Below are 25,183 nucleotides of genomic sequence, written 5' to 3'. Positions count from 1 at the left end.
CTACGGCTTGACTCGCATCTGGCGCAACTCGAGGTGGAACTTGGGAAGATTAGGTGGCACATATTAGGGTTATGTGAAGTTCGAAGAGAGGGGGAGGACACCATAACCCTCGAATCAGGTCACCTAATGTACTTCCGAGAGGGAGACCAACAATCCCAAGGTGGCGTTGGGTTTCTGGTTAATAAGTCCCTAGCTGATAACGTTGTGGAGGTGTCTAGTGTGTCGAACAGGGTAGCGTACCTTATCATAAAGCTCACCGACAGGTATAGCCTCAAGGTAGTGCAAGTGTACGCACCGACCTCGACACATTCAGACGATGAAGTGGAGGATATGTTTGATGATATATCAAGGGCCCTCCACTTCACTACAAAGACCCATTACACCGTTGTCATGGGGGACTTTAACGCTAAAGTGGGAGTACAGACTTGCGGCGAATCGGCAGTAGGATCCCATGGATTTGGAAGCAGGAATCATAGGGGGCAAATGCTCGTCAACTTCCTAGAACGCGAGGGCTCTTTTGATGAACTCCTTTTCAAAAGCAGCCCCAAAGGAAGTGGACGTGGCAAAGCCCCGACACTATGACTAAAAATGAGATTGACTTCATCATGACGAACAAGAAGCACATATTCAGAGACGTCTCCGTGATCAATAGGTTTAATACCGGTAGCGATCACCGACTTGTCCGAGGCTCTCTGAATATCAACTTCAAGGCCGAACGTTTCCGTCTGATGAAGGCCAGGCTCCGACCAACACTGCTCCAAACCATGACAGGATCCGAAACGTTCCAGTCAAATTTGGAGAACCGATTTGCCGCCGTGGAAACCACAACAGACGTTAACCAGAACCACGAATATGTGGTTCGGATCCTCAGGAGGAAGGTTCGAGATTCTGTAACATGCAGCGTAAGGGCAAGAAATCAAAGCTTTCGGAAGAGACATTAGGGCTTATGAAGAAACGACGTGAAAACCCGCCTGTCACTTCGTCAGCTAAGCGGGCTCTAAACCAAGAGATCAACAAGCACGTACGACGCGACCTCCGGTACTCAATACTCTTGCCATTGAAAGAGCAATTGAGCTGAATCGGGGTCAAAGGTGTTCGTACAATCTCTTGGAAGAAGCCACTTGACGAAGCTGACCACAACAAGTGGAGAAGTCGTTTCTTCGGTGCCGGCAGTCCTTTCGGAAGTGGAAAATTTCTATGGCCGGTTATACGCATCGCATGCATCTCGACCTGATCCCGGAAATGAGGATTCTAGAGCCACATTAACACGCCATTTCACCGAAGACCTGCCAGAAGTCAGCAGTGGCGAGATCGAGATCGCTCTGAGACAGCTCAAAATGGAAAAGCCCCTGGCGAGGATGGCATTACAACAGAGCTTTTAAAAGCAGGAGGTAAGCCCGTACTGGGGAGCTCCAGAAGCTTTTAATGCCGTCCTGTTTGAAGGAGAACTCCAGAGGCGTGGAGTAGGAGTGTTGTCGTCCTGTTCTTCAAAAGGGAGACAAAACCCAGTTGAAGAACTATCGACCCATTTCCTCCTAAGCCACGTCTATAAGCTGTTCTCAAGAGTGATCACGAACCGACTTGCGCGAAGACTCGACGAATTCCAACCACCGGAGCAGGCTGGGTTTCGAGCGGATACGGCACCATAGACCACATCCACACAGTGCGGCAGATTATACAGAAGACCGAAGAGTATAATCAGCCCCTGTGTCTAGCATTTGTGGACTATGAGAAGGCCTTTGACTCGGTTGAAATCTGGTCTGTTCTGGAGTCCCTGCAGCGTTGTCAAGTAGATTGGCGATACATCCAAGTGATGAGATGTCTCTACGAAGCCGCTACAATGTCCGTCCAAGTACAGAATCAGCAAACAAGGCCCATACCGTTGCATCGAGGAGTGAGACAAGGGGATGTTATTTCCCCGAAACTGTTCACTAATGCAATGGAGGATATGTTCAAGACGCTGAACTGGAAAGGACGCGGCATCAACATCAATGGCGAACACATCTCTCACTTGAGATTTGCTGACGATATCGTCATCATGGCGGAAACGCTGCAGGACCTACAACAGATGCTTAACGACCTGGCTGAATCTTCTCTACGCATCGGCCTACGGATGAACTTGGACAAAACCAAGGTCATGTTCAATGAACATGTTCTACCGGAACCGATTGCGATACACGGCGCCGTTCTCGAAGTTGTTCGGAAATATGTATACCTCGGGCAGACATTGCAGTTAGGTAGAAACAACTTTGAGGACGAGGTGAATAGGAGAATTCAGTTGGGTTGGGCTGCATTTGGGAAGCTACGCCGAGTCCTAACATCGTCGATTCCACAGTGCCTAAAGACAAAAGTCTTCAATCAGTGCGTCCTACCTGTCATGACTTACGGAGCCGAAACGTGGACACTGACGGTACGGCTGGTCCACAAGTTTAAAGTCGCTCAGCGGGCTATGGAAAGAGCTATGCTCGGCGTTTCTCTGAGGGATCGCATCAGAAATGAGGTAATCCGTCAGAGAACCAAGGTCATCGACATAGCCTACCGAATCAGCAAGCTGAAGTGGCAGTGGGCTGGCCATATTAGCCGAAGAACCGATAACCGTTGGGGTAAACGAGTTCTAGAGTGGAGACCGCGCCTCGGCAAACGTAGTGTAGGACGTCCTCAGGCACGGTGGAGTGATGACTTGCGCAAGACGGCTGGCAGGAGCTGGATGCGAGAAGCCGAAAATCGATCTCAGTGGCGTGCACTTGGAGAGGCCTATGTCCAGCAGTGGACTGCGATAGGCTGATGATGATGAGATTTTTTTTTAATTTTCAGTGTCCTTTTACTTCTCGAGGTGTAATACTAATGGTTCAATGTGCTTTCCCTTAATTCCAGGTGGTTTTAATATCAGCCGGTAGAACGATGTTCAGCGGGTACAGAAGGGATATGTTGCCATATTTTGCCTCCATCGATTATCCCTGCCCTGCTTTCAAGAACCCCTCGGATTACTATCGTAAGTATATATACCTATATATTTTTTAGTTCAGCAGATTTTTCTGATGCCTTACTAACAGCGACGTCTTTTTTGTCGTACATCATTCTCAATATTCAGTCTGCAATCTTTTGATGAGCGTCATTTCATTTTTCCGCAAGGCAACTAGTACCTATACAGATAATCTTATAGTAGCTTGTTGTAAACGGATGCTGTCCTCACGGCTTATCTGGATACAACATCAATGTTCCATTAATTATTATTTTGTCTTATTGCCAAGTAACAAGACTGATTTAAAAAAGGCTTCATAAAAAAATTTTGTTTCTTCCAGTGGACCTCGTAACACTAGACGATCTATCAGCGGCAGCGATGTTGGAGTCTTCAGGGCGTATATCTGCGCTAGCGAACGTGTTCGCGGGTGCGCACGCGGCGCCCGAGCCGCCGCCGCCCGTGCCGCTGCCCGCGCCCCTCACGCGGCACAACGTGCTCGTGCAGGCCGCCGCGCTTATACAGTACGTAGTCATCTTTATATATAAATCTGAATAAGTTGGGCTTTCATGAAAAAATGCTGAAAAATATTCGGATGAAATTCGGTATGGAAATTATCCAACCAGAAGTTTTGCAATTTTATTTTCTTATCAATGGATCTTCTTTTGGTTGATTCTTCAAAAACATGCAAAAACCCCGATAAAAAAGGGATATTTCGACGCGTATCGGTGCTATTCTTAGTCTACTAACACATTTGTTATTTACGCCTTTCTTTCTTCATTTTCAGAAAGAGTCTGTTATACACACAATCGACAACTATATCGAACGTGATAACACGAGTACTCCTCGCGGCTGTCATGTCGCTGATCACGGGCGCCATATTTTGGGATCTCCCTTCTACGGACCCAGCAGTAAGTGCCAACTAAAATCTCAGCTGTTTAGCGGATTACGACTACGTTTAAGCGAATCGTCTCATTCCATGTAAAATCAATAAAAAGTAGATACTACTCATTCAGATAGACCGGGAGAGGACCCCATTCAATATAGATGGGAAAAGGCTCACCAACATTATCATCTGCCTAGCCTTTTCTCAACTACGTCGGCACCCAGTCTAACTGTATGCAGCTGACAAACAGTGATTTACAAGGAGCCTATCTGACCTCCTCAACCTAGTTTTGCACATTGCACAAAATATTAGGTTCTCATTATATTTTGTCTTACAGTTAACACAAAACGACCGTGTAGGCTACCATTACACTGTGATGTGCCTCACAGTATGGCCCATACTGCTGTGGCTGAGCGCGAGAGAAGCGAGCTCCATGCGACATCACGTGGAAAGAGATATTGCCGTCGGACTGTACTCCAGGACTGTGTTCATACTGTTCGATGTGAGTTTGTTTTGTCTTTATATATTTAGCCTGATATAGTAGATCAAAATTTCAAAGATATTTGTTTTCATTTCTAAACATAGCTGGCTCCTTATTTGCCAGATCGAATATGATTTGTTCAAACGTTGGCACTAGGTACAATGTTAGACCCCAGTCTGGAACTCATTCTAGAGATCTTATGGGGTATCAGACTCCAGACTGCTTCATTTTGCACTTATAGCAATCGATAAATGTTCAAACAACATTGTAAAATATTTTCTTTGCCAGATTTTCTTTTAGGCTTACAAGGGCCAAGGATTCTGTTTTCTCCACACTGCGAAGTCTTGAATTTTAGTTGTAATATTTTATAACGTTGTTTATATTCCAGCAATTGCTAGAGGTATGGTCAGCGTGTATAACGTGGCTAGCGTACCTGGTGCCGAGCTACGCCATGACAGGCCTATATGCGCAGGCACCAGCCTCCTTCGACGGTTTCTATTATTACTTAGGTATGTATTTACAGACAATTTAAGAAATGATTTGGTAGAATATTCCTTGTTTAGAAGTTAAATGGGGCATGCTGTCTGCTTGCCTTATTTATTCCCAAATGAATGCTTTAGAAAGGGTTATATAGATGATTCAATAACCATAGCAGCAATAAAGAGGACCACTTTTTTGTCTTACTAGATGCACGATATGGGAGCTCACACTCATCGAAGTACCAAAATCCTTGCTTAAAGTTATGTGCTGACGTCCATATACACGAATCTTTTCCTCTATTTCAGGTTACATGCTGGTCTACTTAATAAGCATACAAATGTTATGTCGAGCAACAATATTCATTGTGCCAATGGAGAAAACTGCAGCCATCATATCAGGTCTCTGCTTACTACTGAGCACGTTGGTCAATGGCGTGATGATACACGAACGGGATCTGCCGTACTACGTCACGTGGCTACAGTATGTGTCTCCTTCAAGATGGACGATCCCAGAGTTGTTGGGAAGGGAACTGAGTGAAGTTGCCTTGAGGAGCAGTATTAGTAAGGATGTGAGGTGTCCTAATAAACAAGTGAGTAAAACAAAAACACCTAATTGTTGTATAGTTTTAAATTCGCAAAACTTTCATCTCTCCTCATATCCTATGAGAAACCGCACGCTCCAGTCCATTTCTCAGTCACTGAAATCTGTGGTAGGTATTATTTCCACTACCAATAAAAATACAGGATAGCAATGCTTCTAACTTCATACTTCAGTAATAATTAAATATTATAGGTATCTGTTTACACATTCGACAAAAGCTTTGTTTTTATTTTCAGAGACCATACCAAGACATAATAGTACAATCGCCGTGCCCCCCTCCGAACGGCACACAAGTACTCTCCAACTACGAATACATTCGCTCAGACCATCTCTGGGAGTGGACAGACGAGTCCTTCCTCATAGCTCTGGCTATATTCTACGCAGTCTTCGCTTTCGTGGCCTTAGTAGCTTTTGTAGCCGACTGTACCAAGTACACGAAGAGAAAAGACCTCACGTCTAGGAAAGGGCATAAAGTTAGTGTTAATACTCCTTGAATTTAGACTGTTTAGTTAATGGGTTTTTTTTCTGGTTTGGGACCTGTACCTCGTGTTTGAGAGATATAGAGTTATACATAACGTATAGTCATCTCTTTTCTGCGAGGTATTTTGAAATGTTGCAGATTATAGTTATTTTAGTTTCAGAAAGCTAAATGTATTTGAAATGATTTGTAATTAAGAATATAAAAGTCGAACAATGTACAAAAGTATGAATTGTCATAATAAAATTATATTGATAGGAGTATAATCAATTATGAAGTTGAATTAAAAGGCTGACTGTAGGTCTTCCGTCCAATTATTAAGGGTTTATATATATTTTGTCTATGATCTACAGTGGATAGGATTAGGATTGTGTTAGTGGGTTGAATAGGATTTAAGAAGATCTTACTTGCTCACTTACCTGCTTAGGAAAATACTAAAGACATGAGAAAAAAAATCTAGGACTTTCTAATCACCCAAAATATTACAATTTAGCTTCTATTCATCCCACTACTTTATATTGTTAATTAAAATTAGAAATAGAGCCATTTCTATATAGACGATTAAACATCTATCAATTGCTTTGATACTTAGCTTTTCCTTCTCTACCTCTTTATTAGTAGAAAAGTAAAAAAGTGGCAATACCATTTCGTAATATGGTAATGTTGCTAACAATATAGACTTTGAACTACAATGCGTGCCTTGTACATAATCTAGATTTAGAATCTGCATAATACTAAGGTAAATTGAGTAATTAGTTTATCAAATATGTACACAGACGCACATTTAAAATTTAGGCCTATTTCTCGTTCACAAATATATCAAAAAAGTTCCATTACGAATATTAGTTACTTAGCCAAACCCACTGATTTAATGTTACCCCGGTTTATTGAAAAAACAAAACTGATTTTGTGCTCATATGAAAATCGATCGAGAAAAATGTAGATAGGATTTATTAAACTCTTAAGTGTTGTAAACATTTGTTCAAGAAGGTCTTATTTCCAGACCTTTTTGTCAAATTAGTTTTAAAGTGAAGCCATATCACTTAATATTAAAAATTATTCTTAAGTTACCTTAACGTCAAACTATAAATAATGTAATAATAAAAATAGTAATTTAATGATTTTATTCGTTTTATTTCATGATCCCTCTATTTATGAACATGCAATAATAAAAAATTAAACAATGATTTTTAATGATTATAAATTATATAAATAGAATAAATTATCATTTTCAAAAACAACATCTTTTTAACAAAACTATACAGCATACTAGATTTTTCTTTACAATTCATAATAAGTACTTTACAAAATAATTTTGATGAAAAAATATCTTTGTGTATGTATTTTGATATTTTTTTCTACAGATTTTATATTAGTTACATGTCAAATACAAATTTCGCTTTGCCCCTAAAAATCTATCCTTTCGGATTTAAAAGTATTTATTAGACCGAAATAAGTCTGTACTCGCATGATTTTTATAGACAAAGTCTACAATTTATTTGAAACAATGAGGTAGATAATTTTTACTCACAAAATTTGGAGTTAGGTCCTGGCATCTGCTGTGTGGGTTCCTTGAACATTGTCTTGGACATGAAACAATTCGTGGTACCTTTTGCATATTTCACAAACACAGGGCTTCGTCTGGACCTTGTAGCATTTCTTTGTTTTCTGTTTGTCACCGGAATCTGTGCATTTGTCTTGGTGTATGTAACGGCTTTCTAGGATAGTCTTGGGATTTCGGTCAATGTCATGATGGTTCATGTAGGTTTTCTCTGTGTTTATCACTCTCTCGGGTCTGGAAAGTAATGAGAAAATTATGTTAAAAAGTTATTTAAACATGCTTTGTGCATTACAAACAATTTAATAGTCTGTTTTTTACTAAAAAATATTATTGGTGCATTTTTACTAGTCCGTATTGGTCAATTGAAGGGGCTCTCTATAGAACTACACACAATTCAAATGTACTATTCCTCTAGAAGAAACTCAACGGACGCTGTTCTGCACAACAAAAACTGTAAGAATTCCAGTAAGTACCAAATACTCAACAACCACTATAATACATTATAAACAACTCAAACGCTATTATGTACCGCACTACCAACAATTGGACTACCAGTCTATTGAACTATGTATAAAAAATCAACGCTCTAGGATCTATGGATCGGTCAATACGGCCACTGTCCTACACTTCACCTCTTTGGCTCGACCTCATATTCACGCTCATTGCGGCAGACTCCACAAGTGATAGATCTCCAGGGATCTGGCGGCGCTTTGACGTTGTAAACACAGACGTCTGCACAAGGAAGGCGCTTGCGCCTGGACCCCACCGTCGTCCGACGAGGCGCTCGAGGAAGAAGAGGCTTCGGTGGAGGTCTATGGACCATGGAGATGGTATTGCAGCAGGATGAATGATTTAAAACTGGTCAATTATCACTTTTGTTATTGTTGACTTGATACCAATGGTTGTCATTTGTACTGGAGCTTAAATTACCTAAATGTTTATACCTAAGCAACGTACTTGAAATAGCCGACGCCGCAGTCGTGTACTTTCGGCGTAAAGCTGCAACATGACCTTGAGCCGGATGACCTTGACCGTGATCTTGAACGTGACCTTGACCTCGCTGTTGAGGGTGACCTTTGTTGTTTAAAGCATTTACTCCTAAAAACAAAGTAATTGAGTAATCAGAAAACAATAGTTCATGAATTTGGGTTGTAAATTTTTTAAATACACCTTTTAATGAGTACCATTTAAATATAGGAATCAGAGTCCCATTATCCTTTTATCACTTTTTCATGGAAGGACATAGTAATCAACTGTCAGAGCCCAGTAGCCAAAAGTAGCATACATAGGCAGACAGTAGAAATTATGGGCAGATGACTGATAAATATAGCAGGGAAAGGATAGATGCACATACATAGCCAGGGAAACATGAAGGCTTTTACCCACAGAGCAAAGAATTAAATGTAATTATAAATGATAATAATAAATTATCAATATTCAACACTGAGTCTACACTACTTAGCTAGAATTGATGATTTTTCGAACATTTACAGAACTACATTAATGTGTTTTCCTGTTTTTAATTTATTTCATAAGGTTTTTCTCCTTTCACATTATCTCACCTGTGGAACTTTGTAGAATGGCAGACTTGCTTTTGTCTCTTTGGGTCATCCCGCGGCACACATTGACAAGTGCTTACTTTGATCGAGGGTGTCACAGTGCACGGTTGATTCCACACCTCATCTATACGTACTTTTGTTGCTATCTCAATTTTTGGGGATAAAATACCCTGGAAAGTAGTACAAATATGTTTTATAATGTTTGTAATGTGCATTAGTACATACTAAGTTTGGTATTTTAATAACGTTAGGTGTTTTTTTTATTATTATAAAATTTTTTATGATTGAAATCATTTTATGATTTGACTTAGCTACAAGTGGTAAAGAAAAAAAAGGTGATTACAGGAAACTCTTTAGACCTCCTCATGAGCAGATCTACTCCTTCATTGGAGCACATGTTGGGTGGGAACAGCACGTCATTCAGAGAGCCGAGGTACTGCGCCAGGATTGTACTTTCATTGCTCCCACATTCACTGCACCATTGCACCAGTTCACAATATATAGTTTCTTCTTCTGCAAATTGATTGTTAATTTTATTTGTCTTATTTATGTACAACAGTAACCTGAGACCAAGCCGCAAGACAAATTACTAAAATGTTATGATGATCATGGCAAAAAGTCAATTAAATTCAATATTAAACACATGCAACTATTAAGTATTGTGTACTACTAACAAAATTTGGACAAAAGTAGTCTGAAATTACATTTAACAAAAAAATATTTTGATAACTTACTCAGCAAGCAGCAAATGTTATTAAGTGCGCAAGACTCCTGAAACCGTTTTCTGAAGTAGAACACATCTTTGAACATGAGGGGGAAGCTTGGAGGTAGCAGGCAGGTCTGGTAGCTGGTACCAAGGGCAAACACTGTGAGGGAGACGCGACCATCTTGGCACAACCAAACTCCTGGACATGATACCTGGGAACAACAAGACAGTTCTCTCATCAAATTGTGTTAAACAGATATTAAAATAGTGTAGCTTCAAGAAATTAGCGTACGCTACGTACGTTATTATTTAGATACAATAGTTCTAAGTTCGGAAAACACAAACTTCGTGAAGAGAATACTGGTTATTGTTATCATATCACATCAACTCACCCTCTGAACATCAATTTCTACTGTTAACTCGATAATTTTTGGCATGGTGCAACATCACTTCGCTGATTATCTAGATTTCACATACATTCATGCCTAAGCACATGATTTTATTACGAAGTTTTTCATTATTAGCTAATTTCTTATTGCAAAATATCAATTGAAAGAATCTGATGTTTACATTTAAATAACAATAAACATCATGCTTTACATAATATTTTAAGAAATTTACATTCCGATTGGATATTATTTCAAAATTAAACTCTGACCCGATAAAAGAGAGAAGAATTTAAAGCGTAAAGGGTAACAAAATACTATAAAAGTTTGGTGTGTTGTTGTCATGGCGACATCTTTATCAACAAATGTGTGTCAAATTTGTAACGTTTAGAAATGTAAGTCTTCCATGAATAATTTTTTTTGGCTAGAATTCGAAGCTGACTGGCCTGTTTACAGTTATTTAGTACTTCAGTCAGTCGTAATGATTGTAATAGTCGCAATACAATTGATATTGAAAGTGTCCATTCATTAATTTTGAATTAACAAAACATTAGCTCAGTTTTATGATTTATGATCAAAAGATTTACCGTCAAAGCAAGGCGCGTTACGGCGCGTAAACTAACCGTAACGAACTGTGGCAAATAGAATTTTATAGCACATTATACCTTTTCCTTAAACTATAATAATATGACGAAGGTTCCATCTGTTATTCATTGGTTCAGGTTGGATTTGCGAATTCACGACAACCTCGCTCTACGTAATGCTATAAATGAAGTGAGTTTGAATTGTAATTCCTTAGACATTGAACACATTACCCAATCTCGGCTTGTACAGTTTGTAATTAAGTATTAGCTTTTTCATTTCTCGATGAGAAAGCTCATCGAATTATATGTTTTTATTTTATGGTGTTCGCAGTTTATAAAATTGCTAGCGTTTTGAAGTGTGCTTTGGTTATAAATAGGTACCTATTGCTTATTTGAATCGCATAATCATCACCTATGATTTCTATTTTTAGGCAGAAAATCGTAAACATCATTTAAGACCAGTTTACTTCATAGATCCTGACATCAAAAGTAAGGTTGGTATCAACCGGCTAAGATTTTTAGTACAAAGCCTTCAAGATCTGAATGAAAATCTCAAGAAATTGAATACTCGTCTATACATTATAAGAGGGAATGCTGTTGAGGAACTGCCTAAGCTATTTACAAAATGGCAAGTGAAGTACTTGACAAGCCAAGTTGATATTGATCCTATTTATGTGAAACAAGATGAAATAATAGACAAGATTGCTGAAAAGAGTGACATCTTCATTGTCCGTAGAGTCCAACACACAGTTTATGATGTCCACAGTGTGTTAAAAAAGAACAATGGCAGTGTTCCTCTTACATATCAAAAATTTCTTTCTCTTGTACAAGATGTGCAAGTAAAAGAATGTATTGAAATCACAAAGGAAGTTTCAGATGATTGTAAGCCAAAAGATTTTGATTCTAAGCAGTATGATGTACCGAATCTCAATGAACTTGATATTGATGAATCAGCACTTCAACTCTTGAAATACCCTGGCGGTGAAACTGAGGGAGTTAAGAGATTACACATGTACATGGCTAAAAGGGAATGGGTGTGTAAGTTTGAGAAGCCTAACTCCTCTCCTAACAGCATAGAACCAAGTACTACAGTTTTAAGCCCCTATATCAGCCATGGCTGTTTATCAGCAAAGCTTTTCTACCACAAATTACAGGAAGCTTTGAGTGGCAGGAAACACTCAGAACCTCCAGTGTCTCTGTTAGGACAGTTAATGTGGAGGGAGTTCTACTACACAGCAGGGGCAGGCACAGAGAACTTTGATAAGATGGTTGGGAATCCTGTTTGCACTCAAATACCTTGGGGCAAAAATGATGAACACTTGAAAGCCTGGGCTGAAGGTAGGACTGGATACCCATTTGTTGATGCAATTATGCGCCAGCTTAAGCAAGAAGGTTGGATACATCATTTGGCTCGCCATATGGTTGCTTGCTTCTTAACAAGAGGAGACTTGTGGATATCCTGGGAAGAAGGTGCCAAAGTGTTTGAGGATTATTTGTTAGACTATGATTGGTCTCTAAATGCTGGCAATTGGATGTGGCTCTCTGCATCAGCATTCTTTTACAAGTTCTTTAGAGTATACAGTCCTGTTGCATTTGGTAAGAAGACAGACAAAGAAGGTCTTTATATAAGGAAGTATGTACCTGAATTGAAGAAATACCCTACTGCTTTTATTTATGAGCCTTGGAAGGCACCTAAGAATGTTCAAACTACAGCGGGTTGTATTATTGGAAAGGATTATCCCAAAAGGATTGTTGACCATGATACAATTCATAAGGAGAACTGCCAGAAAATGTCAGTTGCTTATAAATTAAATAAAGAGAGGAAAGCTCTTAAGCGACCATTGACATAGTTGTATGGTTTAAAAAGTTTAATTTGTTTAGTGTAAGTTAAGAGTTTGTTTTTATAAATTTTTAGAGATGTGATCTTGTTACCTCACTAATATTAAGTAATCATTTTATCAATATATTTTCTGCACAATTGTTTTAATAGTTTTTCTTTTCCTCTTGCATTATCAGAAATTCCTTTCATTGCAAGATGTGCATGTAAAAGAATAACATGTATAGTTATCGGCACGGATATTGAGCCCTGACCTTCACCTGCGCAGAAGCGATTTATTGGATTATTGCCTTATGTGTACAGTGCGCAAAGCGATCCCCACTTTTCTGCGTGTGCGTTCGCGCAGCGGAATGTTGTTGAATTTAAAGATTTTAATTATGCAGATAATTAGTGTAAGACGTCCTATAATTGTGTATGGTAAATAAAAATTTGTGTATGCAGCCATTGTGGAGAAATTCACCAAAAACAGATTCCGCTGGGCGAACGTTGTCCTGGCGGAACTTTTTTTAATCCATAGACTTTAGAAGAAAAGAGATGTGTCCGAAAATTAGTGTGTATTTGTGTATAATTGATTATGTATGAATGAAATCAGTGCATGCATAAACTTCGGAGAAATTCAAGTTTCCGCTACGCGAACGTTTGGCCATTAGCTAGTTTTCATATAAAGCGCTTACATAGAGAGCTGTAGATTTTTACATACGTTGTTTTGAATTTGTTTATATTTGTTTAAAAAACAGATTTAGAAAAAGTCGTAGGGCTTAAAAGATAAAAATATAAACGTAAAATACACTTATTAGGTCTTAGTTCTTAAAGTATGCAGTTTGGGGTCTAGATTTTCACGTTTACACAAACCTTGTAAGTGTCTCCAACATGTTGCCAAGTATCAATGATGTTCCGTTAGTAATTAAAAAGTTATAGGATATTTTACCATTTATTTACCATGAACAGATCACTGTTTACAAAGCAGTCGAATATCACGACGTTCTAAAGGAATTGCATGGTAAAATGTATGCCAATAATTAGTTTAATCATTCAACTATTCACTTGCAAAATTTCATGTCATTAAATTCAGTAATTAAAGCAAGACAATTATAATACTGACGGAGCATCGAAACCCTGCATAATCCGACCAAGTTCGGATAGCTACAAAAAAGCGGCCGTGCCATATGTCTAAACAACGTTTTTAACTTGGAAGGTTAGTATATTTATTAATATGGTACAGTTGCGTAAACAAGCGTTAGGAAAAAATAAAACAATCGCATTTCTTGACTTAAAAATATTTTTTTAATAATAATGCCACTTCTACGATAAAAATAAATCTTCAATTAACAAGTACTTCTCTATTTAAATATCCGTGTACAAAAATATTTTTATTATTATTACTTACATAAATTACTTGACTACGTGATTAAAAATAACGTTAGTAAACGTTACGTATTTTAACTAAAATGTCGTAGATAGTGGCATTATTATTTAAAAAATATTTTTCATTCAAGAAATGCGATTGTTTTATTTTTTCCTAACGCTTGTTTACGCAACTGTACCATATTAATAAATATACTAACCTTCCAAGTTAAAAACGTTGTTTAGACATATGGCACGGCCGCTTTTTTGTAGCTATCCGAACTTGGTCGGATTATGTAGGGTTTCGATGCTCCGTCAGTATTATAATTGTCTTGCTTTAATTACTGAATTTAATGACATGAAATTTTGCAAGTGAATAGTTGAATGATTAAACTAATTATTGGCATACATTTTACCATGCAATTCCTTTAGAACGTCGTGATATTCGACTGCTTTGTAAACAGTGATCTGTTCATGGTAAATAAATGGTAAAATATCCTATAACTTTTTAATTACTAACGGAACATCATTGATACTTGGCAACATGTTGGAGACACTTACAAGGTTTGTGTAAACGTGAAAATCTAGACCCCAAACTGCATACTTTAAGAACTAAGACCTAATAAGTGTATTTTACGTTTATATTTTTATCTTTTAAGCCCTACGACTTTTTCTAAATCTGTTTTTTAAACAAATATAAACAAATTCAAAACAACGTATGTAAAAATCTACAGCTCTCTATGTAAGCGCTTTATATGAAAACTAGCTAATGGCCAAACGTTCGCGTAGCGGAAACTTGAATTTCTCCGAAGTTTATGCATGCACTGATTTCATTCATACATAATCAATTATACACAAATACACACTAATTTTCGGACACATCTCTTTTCTTCTAAAGTCTATGGATTAAAAAAAGTTCCGCCAGGACAACGTTCGCCCAGCGGAATCTGTTTTTGGTGAATTTCTCCACAATGGCTGCATACACAAATTTTTATTTACCATACACAATTATAGGACGTCTTACACTAATTATCTGCATAATTAAAATCTTTAAATTCAACAACATTCCGCTGCGCGAACGCACACCTTTTCTGCCGAGAGCTCAATATCCGTGCCAGTAACTATAGGCAGTATGAATGAGCATACCATTGCACAGAACTGTGCAATCTGTGGTAGTGAAACGAAGTGACGTCATGTCATGATATCTGTCAATGTCACTGCATGACAATTGACAAGGGATTTGTTTTGTTGCATTTATTTTCCTATCAGAAATAAAATGTAATCGATTTTATTTATTATAATATGTAGTAGAAATGTAGAATGATGTACAATTTGTACGTTGAGGGTGCTGAAGGTATGACTACATCTGGTCTTGGGACGTAGTACATTGGTAAGTAACTTCACATCGGTTTTGCACATCTCGGTTTGCACTTATTCTTGTATGTTAAGTAGATAGTAGAGCAGCGTTCATTAAAAAGAAAATCATATCATCCACTAGTTACGTAGACCAGCTCACCAGCACTATGCTTTTGCTTCTTACCCATAAAAAATAATAGAAGTGGTACCTACCAATATTATATATTCTATTAGGAACGCCCACTTTATACCTAAGTATTACTCATTATAATAGTGAATCTAGTGTGTATATAGTGGGGCTACCAGGCTGGAGATAGAATATGGATAAAACCATATTAATCAAGAGCATCAGGAATTCAGAGGGATTGAGTTGGAACCTAAAAATGGTTTAAAGAGAGGTCAAAAAACAATTAGTCTATTGTTTTGTTGGCATTTCACATGCTTTGTTGAGTTTTGTTAATTAGTCATCTCATTTAGTTAAAATATTTTGCTTCAACTTAGATATTATTAAGTAGTAGTAGGTAGTTATAATAGCTTTCCATTCTTTTATTTTTGAACTCTTTAAAGAAGATGAGTCTGAAACAAAAAAAAATACTTCTCTATAGTCCATTGTTTCATGTAATAAGCAAGTACATATTTTTTTTGTCACACAATAAATTCCAACACCACAGCATAAGTGTATTATTCAATCATTGTAAAAATTAAAATACTTTGACTAGTTTTTATAGCCATAATATTTAACTTAAAACAATATTTCTTAATATCTCATAGAATACCTACTTAGATACCAAGTGAATACTTAGATCATAGTTTTAATTTGACTAAAGACATAGACACTATATTCCTGCAATGAACTTGTGGAATGTATAAACATTTATTGAACTATAAACATAATATAGGTACTTACCATACCTATACAGTATTCCACAAAGGATTAGGTGTAGATGTAGTGTGCCTTCAGTACTGTCTCGTCAAATAACATAATCATTCCAAAGACAGCTGTGGGTACCTACCTATGCACACAATACAAAATAAATTTCATATATCAATAGCATTTGTGGTTTGTTCAGACATTACTGTTTGTATGTATACTGGTAATATAATTAATTGACAATAGAAAATCAATTGTCTCATGCATTTCTCTCACATTCAATGGGCTAATGTGTAACTGTTTTCAAAAACCTGAGACGGGTTGGCAAATCTGAGGATAGACAGGGTATTCAGTATAGCTATAAATAAATATATTATCAGTCTTTCTGACTTATCTTAGGCTATTCATATTGAGCAGAGTCAATGGATGACTGTCTGCTCATCGTCCACATAAGATGATCATTATGTATAAGGAGTACTCATGTACAAACGCATGTTTATTCATTGTTGCTAATGAATGAACGTAATTGTAGCTATGCTCATAAGGACATAGTAATTATATTAACTGCATAACTTTGTGGTTTGATGTTGCTTGCTAAAGCCGAATATTATTTTTTCCATTTTAATTCTTAAGGAAGATCTTAGTCGGTACCCTCTGTCTCAAGGCACACATTACTAAATAGTTATTATGATTGAGGTGTAAGCTTATGTTCTTAAATAGCCTTAACATAAAAAAATGAGTGAGTAGTATATAAAAAACAAAACTGAATCGTTTTGTTTTTATCCATGTTGTCCATCTCTCAGTCTAGACTACTCTAGCTGTTATCCTGTCTGTCCAATCTATTCTATGAGTTAGCAGGTCATTGCGCCAGTTTTCTAGGCTTCCCGCCAATTGTCCAGACAGTAAATGGGCCCTGAGAAAAATATCTAGGTAAGCGAACTCTCGTATAGATGAACTAATGCCATTTAAATAAGAAAGAAATACTTAAATGCATTTATTATTTTTTCAATGAAAAAATATTTATTAAACATTCTATTAATTATCTTTTAATAATCGCATTGGTATGTCATTCACATTTCTTCTTGCAAGTAAATATTTTGGCCGTTTGTTTTGACGCCTTTACTTGATAATGACCGTTATTGTGACCTGCAAAAATACGGCAATCTCGATAATTTTCCTGTGTTTATATGCCCTGCATACCCAGTTACCTACCTGATAGGTTTAGGTATGTTTGAAAAAGCGCAGAATATAAGATTGCATATATTTAAAATACTGAACTTCATGTGAATATGGCATCTTGGTTGGCTAACCTTGATCGGATAATCAGTAATTTTTACAGGACTATTACTACTGGCATCAAATTATTATTTTTTTCTTAGCCTGAACTGTCCCATATCCTGTCCACACCTGTCGGTCCGTTGATACGTACAAAATATGAACATAGATGATTATCAAATCATCTCACCAATCAGGGTTGTAGGCATCAAAAATGAATTGAAATTCAATAGTCTCCGATCACACGCTTCAGATAACTGCTATCATTTTTCTGTACGCAAATATTCATCTTTGCAAAGCGATAACTTCCACTGATTGTGTCAAATATTAGAGGGCAAGATAACAGTTATAGGTTAAAGGCATAGTGAAGATAATCAAGTTCATAATATTGAGAATTATTGAATCATCAATGTTTGTTGAGTCTGTTCATAGAGTTCAATGATACTAAAAGGCATAATGATGGATGACCCCTGTTAAGTATCAAGTGAAGAAAAAAAAATAACGTCGCAAACATCAATTTGATTAGGATCTCATTGGTCCTTCGAGCCTTAATTGAATCAGTATTGATTGGCGTTATGTTATGTAGGGAGGTACTAACATTCAAATTCTCGTACAACAAGCAGGTGTATCAAAATTAAACATGTGCCCACTCATAAACCTCTAATTATTATTCAATACGTTAATGAGCGTTATGGCATTTCAATGCCGCGAAATTTCTGATTCTCATCATGGTCAAACAAATCTTTTCGTTGTTTGCCGACCAAAATTCATTGAACATGACTCATTAGTATTTTCACACCTGTGGAGTTATTACAACGGAAAATTCCGCCTCAATTGACGTATTCGAAAGTGCACGATTCCCCAATGCAGTGGCAATGAAGTACATAGTTCATGCGACATTTGTATGACCGTCTGACCCGGCTATTGGTGACGAATAGGAAGGAGTAACTCTTAAACGACCAGACAATTGTCCAATTGTGCGAACACCCGAACTCTCTGATCTATCGGATGATAGGATAACAGCGGCATTGCAAATTACCTCCTCTTTGGTAGGAATGCTAGATTGATAGATGGATAGACAGGATAATGAGGAGAGATTGCTGCTATTGCATATTATTGGGCTCGTCTGCGTCCTTTTGATTCAAACTTGTTATAGGTACTCCTTGCCTAAGTAGGTACCTATCTTCGTAGTTAAAACCTAGTTTTCTTTCCCTATTCCATCTAGGGGTATTTCCATTATGACATTCTATTGTCTTAGTACAGTCATAAATCAAGACATAACTCACCCTTTATGTAGGCACATATATTTTCTGTTTTTCTTCTGAACAGTTTTAATTTAAATATAGGTATGCAAATGTATTTTCCTTCCGTTTTTATTGCATGTATATGGTATTTATGTCTTAGAAATTAAGTCATCATTCTTCAGAAATATTTGCTACCTGATGTTTTATTATGCTCATATTTTTCCTTTACCTAAATAAGAGCCATTCATTCCGAAATATGATCGCATTTGTTTTTCTACAGGTGATGAAACCCTGCCATGGCCCAAATCATAAGAACAATGCGACCAGCTTACACCTCTGGAATGGGTGATTAGAACTTGGTAAGTCATCGTCCAAGTCTTTAAGTTTGGTTAAAAACAAACAGATATCAATAGGTGTTTGTGTAGGTACATCAGTCACTTCATCATAGCTTCTGGGATTGAAAAATAGGTGCTGACTTTTCTGAAACCCATTTTTTTATACCTATTAAGGGATCCGAGTGAGACCCCCAATCTGATCAAGTATACACACGACATAAGTTGCGAAATTACAAACATTCATTAATTAATATTTTCAAGTATTTATAAACTATCTGTGCGTGAGTCAATGACATACCTAACTTAGCTGATAACAACATTACGAAGCAGTTTTATCTAAGACTATGTATTGCAAGTAATCGTTTTTTTATATGTCCATTTATGATAGCCCCACTAATTTCTGCTGTGATTTGCATGATTTTTATGATAGTAATCAAGTTCCTGGATTTGTTTGACAAATTATTACTTTTTGACTTCCAAATTTTTGGTCCTTTGATACTTACGTTTTTTCTGGTCCTCAGATACGGGTTTTTGGTCGTTGCATGGTTATGAAGATGCATAGAGTATTTTTAATTTGCATGGATGCCGACGTTAATTGTATGCTTTTTTATTTAATGGGCTGATTCTAGACAGCAGTCTATTAAGGGTTTTAGTTGAAAACATTAATTTTGTTCATGCCCTCTAAATCAGTTAAGATTCTAGCATGCTAAGAGAACTGTTCCTGTATAAATGGCATTCTCAATGTTCTCAATAATTGCTTTAATATAACCCAGCTACAAACACACGGACAATCAACCATATATTGCCATAGTGCCGTAATCTGGACCAAACGAGTTTCATTATATGACTTGACATTTATTAATCAATACGTACTTGACATCTGGGGGTAATTGTATTTTTCTCATGAGATAAAGACTACGTGATAATATGATTTAGGTATTGGATAATTCTTTGGTTTTTTTATCAACGAGTTTTTTTGGCTTTCCGATATGCTGCATCTGGTGTTTCCATTTATATGTCAATTAATTCAGAAGTAGATCGTTTCAATTACTAATCCTGATGTTTAAAATATTGAGGAAAATATTTTCTTTATAATATCATCGTCATCCAACTTAATATCTATATCTATATCTAAATTATGTTCATACATAAAAGTATCTGGCGTCATCTAGATGAGAATGCAGTTTGCACTACGTCATGACTATGCAGTATTTGAAACAAACACTAAGATAGATGACTTAGACACTCCTTAGCTAATTGGCTAACATTCGAGTTATTTTAGTCGAGTTAAAAGTTGTGTAATTTACTTATAAGCACGAAGAATGTTAGTGCATTTGTATTTTCAAGAAAAGTAGGATTTACAAAACTGCAACTGAAAGTTTTGGCGCTAAATAGTTTCGCCCTTATTCGTCATCACCATCATATCTGCGAATTGCCGTCCACTACTGAACCTTTTTTTTTTTGGGATGGGGAAATCCTTCGCCTTCTTCGACTGCCTCCGCCTGGGGAGATGCGAAGGGGTGTGCCGGACTCTTACCGGCTAAAACCCCCCTGTGTCCTCCTTGCACGTGGGCGCGGGGCCGCGGGACTCCAAATTCTTTCGCAGCCCCACACTAGTGCTGGCCCTCGCACGGGCCTCGTCTCTTGCACGGGCTAGTGAGGTGTTCCCCTACCCCGTGCATCGCCTCAGGGGCGCGCGCCGACACACACGCGCGCCACCGCCTCGGGTCCATTGAGTAGGGGCGGGAACTTACCTAAGTCCCTAGCCCTTGGACCCATTCATGGGGGGCGGAAGAGGCCGTTGTCCGCCCGTCTCCTGCGCCCGGTGCGCCTTCTGCGGCCGGGGAAGGGGGTCGAAATCTCCCTCTCCCGTTCCTCAAATTCCTTCTGCGACATCACTTCCTCGTCCACTACTGAACCTACCCCAACAAACGCCAACCATCCGGTTCTTGGGCAACCCGTGATATTCATCCTCCTTATTAGAAACTATTAATTAGAAACATGGAAATAGCCTTTTAAAGATGTGGTAATCTGCTTACGTCTACTTTTACAACTATGTACTTACAAACGTACGCATGATGCAATTACCATGTTTTTTTTCGATGCGCGTGCGCACATGCCGCCAGTCTCCATGGCCGATTGGCTGGTGTGATATAAAGGTGCATCGAACGCTTCGTTTCACTTTTCTTAAACACGCATTGCACTGTGCTATGATATGTATGGAGAAAGCCGATTCGATTTATGCAGATCTTGATAATGATGTTAAGTGGTCCTTGACTTTTGTTTTTTTTTTCTTTTTTATATTGAACAGGAAAATTTGCCACAGGCTGTTCAAAAAATTTCGGAATCTCTATATTTTTTTTCAACCTTTTCCTTTGAATTATCAATTTGTAAGATAAGTCCTATTTTTCGTAGTTCTAGAATGACAAATAAGTGAAGTATGTATTGTCTACTTTGATATTCTTTTTGTTTTCCCTAACTGGTTGCATCAGCAATTTTTTTTATGGGGTTGTATCTAAAGTGGTAAGGTTCTGAGAAAACTGTAGAAAGGCTGAGAATTTCGTTACACAATTACTTACGAAGTTAAAAATATGTCATTCTCTGCGACTAGCTTCTAAGGTACCTATCATGAGTTGGAATATTAAAATGGTATACTTTTGCGAGAACTGATCCCTAAAAATTGTTATGTTTACTTAATATGATGAGTATGATAACAGATGACGCTTTTCATTTGTTCGCTCGCCTGATGCGCTCTGTAGAACGCATCTCAAATCTCTCCTTAAAATCCCCTCCCATTCCACTGACTTTTATTCCTTCTCCTACACAGTAAACGCAGTACGGTTGTGGAATTCGCTGCCGCCTGAATTAAGGAACTGTCAAACTGTTGCTACTTTTAAACAGAAACTCAAAACTTACTATTTGTCCTCCTCTTCTTCATAGAGTCATTTTATAAAATATGTATTTTTGTATGTATGTATTATCTTTTGCTTTATATATGTATATATGTGTGTAATTTATATATCTTTACTATGTCCTTTTACACAGTCTATCTACCTACTTCTCTTCATTCTAACTCTCCTACTACGGGTCTGCTGGAAGAGATTTCGATTTAGAAATAAGCAGTACCTTTGTACTATTTCTATGCCATGTCAGTTTCTTTTATATGTTCACTGTGTACATAAATTGTTAAATAAATAAATAAATAAATGACCGTAAAAAGATAATTCAAGTTTCTGCACACGACGCGTTTGGCACACGCCGACTTGATTCCAGCCTATCCAACTCTTATTATCAGAAATCTTGTTATAGAAATTAATTATTGTAATTAAATAATAAAATTGCGCAAGTTATGAAATAGAAAACTGCCTTGTCATGAAACATGATGTCAGCTCCATAGGTCCCATGAGTTTACTAAATACTTGTTGTTCAATGATTTGCAAAATCATGCTTTAAAGTTGTAAGTCAGTTTTTTGTTGATGGTGCTTCGAAAAAAATATTGGTCCTTTAAGATTATAATATTTCTTCCATTTGTAGCCTGTGGGTAAAATATTTGGTCCTAAGTTCCGAATGGTACCAATAGTTAAAATGGAGTTGAGTGGGGCGTTCTTATTTTGATTGATATTCATCACGTTTCTGTTACTTGCATAGAAAAACAAATACCTAGTTTTCCTAATGGCGACCTATTATTACTAAACCCCTACCGTTTTCTTGATAAATGCATGTGGTGCCTCTGTAATTACGCGCTCAGGATATCTATTTGTTTTATTAGTCTAGGTATTGTTCTTTCCTCAAGACATTTTCCTTGACATATTAAATGGTCCATTTCTTGCTTCGGCGTTTTCCCAGCTAAGGATATTAGGTGCCTATAGTCCCATAAAAATATGTTATTGCGGTTTCTTACAGTGCCCACCCTATATGCCTACTGAAGTGAGCATAAAAAGGTTTTCCATGAAAGGGATTAAACCATTGGAATTATGTCATAGTCCATTAAATGGAGTTTTAGGTCTATTTATCCAAAACATTACCTACCTGCAAAATATTGATTTTGAGTCAAATAATAGGGTGATTGTTCTTTAGGTGATTGTGATTGAACAGAGTGTTGAGTGTTGTACGTAACCAATCTTTGTTCTTATCTGATTACCAGGTGAGAACGCTGGTTGGATTAGTTACGTCTCTTAATGTTCGTTTATTTTTTCAATACAGAGTTAGTGCATCTAGGCATGCACAATTGCATATTTAACAAAATAAGAATGTGCGATTTGCAAAAGGGGAAACGCTGCGTTCCAACAGAATTATGGATATTGGCATCCTTAACTTTGATTGAAAAAAAGGATTTTGGACAGTACAAAAAACCGGCCAAGTGCGAGTCGGAATAGTGCACGAAGGGTTCTGTACCATTATTTATAAAACGAAAAAAAAATCACGTTTGTTGTACTTATGGGAGCCCAAAATGTTTATTTAATTCTAGTTTTCACTATTTGTTGTTATAGCGGCAACAAAAATACATCTTCTGTGGAAATTTCAGCCCTCTAACTATCACGGTTCATGAGATACAGCCTGGTGACGGACGGACGGACGGACGGACAGAGGAGCGAAAACAATAGGGTCCCGTTTTACCCTTTGGGTACGGAACCCTAAAAAAGAGGCCATAATAATCAACGACATAAGCTACCAAACCAGATCGACAGGCACTTCGCAGTCGTTAAGTTTTTTTGACTTCCCTGTCGAATTGCAACCGCGTATGATGAAGCAAAATCGTGTTATGGTATTACTCATTTAGCTATTCAATAACTAGTGTGACTGACTCCTATACCTGCTCTTGCCTCGTTCAAAAGTGCTCGACTCTCATTGATATAATTCGCCACCGCCAACCTGTTATCATTCAACGTTGAAACGCCGCCGCGGACGCGCGCTCCGCCATTTTCAATAAGCACTTCGATTTTCAAAAGTTTTATTAGATAAACTAATAATATTATTTTTATATTAGTTTATTTTTTTATTTGGCTTTTAGTGAAGTGTTTAGTGCCAGTGTGACCAGTCGGTTTAATTCTTTATTGAAGGTGAGTGTTAATATTTTAAGTTTTATTTATTTCAGGTAATTCTAAAATGTATTTTTTTTATATATTTAATTTTCTGCGGATATGCTATGTGATTTATTTAAATTGATATTTTTAACAGCGTTCAGTTATCGGCACCGTGAAAATAGTAGATATGTAGTCTAGATGCAAATATAAAAAAAGGAAAAATAAAATATATTAACTTAATCTTCGATATGAAATATAGTTAAGGTAATAAAATTGGACGTTGCGTAAATTTTTAACAGTTTGGAAAATTAGAGTTATTAAAAATACTTCTACATAAATTGAAATAAAAAAACTGTAGTATCAAAATAATAATTATGATCTAGAAAACCAATAAAAAATAATGAAAATGTCTAAAAATAAATCTTTTTGACTTTGAGCTATGTGTGACCTCCGATACGAAATTAAAATTAATTTACATAAAAAAAAACTTTTGTACAAATTCATCCTTAAATATATCACACGTCACAGTATTTAAATTTAATCTCTATTCTAAACTGTGTAACGTGCTAAATTGTTTAAACAAAACAAGAATTAGCATTAATTTGTCTCGCTGTTTACTAATTTCAAAAGGCCTTTTTTCATTCATAACTGGCTGGAAAACGTTATGGTTGAGCTGTATAACTAAATGCCTGTGCTTTAGATACGAACGATAAGTTTATTTATCTCCGTACGTAATTATAATTACTGTTAGTAGGTACTTCTATAAATGTACGGTATATTTTATCTGTGGTATTACGATTTATGGCAATGATGTGCATGTCAGAAGAGAATTAGAGCTTTATCCGAGTCTTATCAATGGTAATGCAATTAATTATTTATTGGTTCAGAATAGCAGGAATGTTTCTAAGTTAGCTGTGGATAAAATTAATGAAATATATATTTTTTAACCAAGTTTTTTCTGACCAGCAAAAATTTGCTGCGCTTAAGTTTTTTCAAACTACCCTACGTTGTATTGTTTCCGCACGTTGGTATACAAACAAAACTATCTTTAAGCTTTCATCTCTTATTTTGTCGTAGTGTGGTTATGGGTTAGCGAGATTATTGCTTGACAATTGTTCTGTAGGTACGAAAATGGAAAACTTGCGAGCAATTAACTTAATAAATCACAACTTACATAAATAAAGATGTTAGCTGCAAGCAATTTTCAGTACTAACCT

At 37.0% G+C, this 25,183-nt stretch overlaps 4 protein-coding genes across 8 annotated transcripts in view; 3 read left to right on the top strand and 1 right to left on the bottom strand.

Annotated features, from left to right (window-relative positions):
• LOC110375017 (ATP-binding cassette sub-family G member 8) overlaps positions 1-7,006 on the top strand; it is a 48,147-nt gene extending 41,141 nt beyond the window's left edge. The window contains exons 13-19 of the mRNA XM_021332976.3: positions 2,875-2,992; positions 3,303-3,483; positions 3,747-3,870; positions 4,183-4,347; positions 4,715-4,835; positions 5,112-5,395; positions 5,643-7,006. Of these exons, the coding sequence (XP_021188651.3) occupies positions 2,875-2,992; positions 3,303-3,483; positions 3,747-3,870; positions 4,183-4,347; positions 4,715-4,835; positions 5,112-5,395; positions 5,643-5,900 (1,251 nt within the window). The 3' untranslated portion in view covers positions 5,901-7,006. The remainder of the gene's footprint in view (positions 1-2,874; positions 2,993-3,302; positions 3,484-3,746; positions 3,871-4,182; positions 4,348-4,714; positions 4,836-5,111; positions 5,396-5,642) is intronic.
• Positions 6,529-10,472, bottom strand: LOC110375014 (spermatogenesis-associated protein 6). 2 transcript variants are annotated; one of them, XM_021332972.3, is made up of 7 exons: positions 10,103-10,472; positions 9,739-9,922; positions 9,348-9,517; positions 9,008-9,174; positions 8,403-8,543; positions 8,078-8,257; positions 6,529-7,679 (listed from the first exon to the last, which is right to left on the bottom strand). In XM_021332972.3, the coding sequence occupies exons 1-7, from the start codon at positions 10,145-10,147 to the stop codon at positions 7,427-7,429; spliced, it is 1,140 nt and encodes a 379-aa protein (XP_021188647.1). In that variant the 5' UTR covers positions 10,148-10,472; the 3' UTR covers positions 6,529-7,426. The 2 variants fall into 2 exon arrangements, with proteins under 2 accessions (XP_021188647.1, XP_021188648.1); XM_021332973.3 differs by lacking the exon at positions 8,078-8,257 and having other exon boundaries at positions 10,103-10,470.
• Positions 10,473-10,684: 212 nt separating this feature from the next.
• On the top strand, positions 10,685-12,662 carry LOC110375013 (cryptochrome-1). The gene is made up of 2 exons (XM_021332971.3): positions 10,685-10,870; positions 11,112-12,662. The coding sequence occupies exons 1-2, from the start codon at positions 10,784-10,786 to the stop codon at positions 12,528-12,530; spliced, it is 1,506 nt and encodes a 501-aa protein (XP_021188646.3). The 5' UTR covers positions 10,685-10,783; the 3' UTR covers positions 12,531-12,662.
• Positions 12,663-15,088: 2,426 nt separating this feature from the next.
• The window catches only part of LOC110374984 (cystinosin homolog), a 39,707-nt gene continuing 29,612 nt past the window's right edge, over positions 15,089-25,183 (top strand). For 3 of the 4 annotated variants that reach the window (XM_064034239.1, XM_064034240.1, XM_064034236.1), the window contains exons 1-2: positions 15,089-15,251; positions 18,888-18,966. The gene's annotated coding sequence lies outside the window, so the exon portion shown is untranslated. Of the gene's footprint in view, positions 15,252-18,887; positions 18,967-23,775; positions 24,003-25,183 lie in introns of those variants that run through there. The other variant, XM_064034237.1, reaches the window with a different exon arrangement.

The sequence above is a fragment of the Helicoverpa armigera genome, chromosome 4 (assembly GCF_030705265.1).
Source record: "Helicoverpa armigera isolate CAAS_96S chromosome 4, ASM3070526v1, whole genome shotgun sequence".
Lineage (NCBI taxonomy): Eukaryota > Metazoa > Arthropoda > Insecta > Lepidoptera > Noctuidae > Helicoverpa > Helicoverpa armigera.
Note: the sequence above shows the minus strand (reverse complement) of the source record. Positions and strands in the feature narration are given on the sequence as shown.

What these genes read in the sequence shown, in the direction of transcription:
- LOC110375013 (XM_021332971.3), top strand. Translation starts at nt 10,784, where the DNA reads ATGACGAAGGTTCCATCTGTTATTCATTGGTTCAGGTTGGATTTGCGA. An exon ending in TACGTAATGCTATAAATGAA is followed by an intron (nt 10,871 to 11,111) that starts GTGAGTTTGAAT and finishes TTCTATTTTTAG; the next exon opens with GCAGAAAATCGTAAACATCA.
- LOC110375014 (XM_021332972.3), bottom strand. Translation starts at nt 10,147, where the DNA reads ATGCCAAAAATTATCGAGTTAACAGTAGAAATTGATGTTCAGAGG. An exon ending in CATTCTACAAAGTTCCACAG is followed by an intron (nt 8,544 to 9,007) that starts GTGAGATAATGT and finishes CTTTGTTTTTAG; the next exon opens with GAGTAAATGCTTTAAACAAC. An exon ending in TGCGGCGTCGGCTATTTCAA is followed by an intron (nt 8,258 to 8,402) that starts GTACGTTGCTTA and finishes CATGGTCCATAG; the next exon opens with ACCTCCACCGAAGCCTCTTC.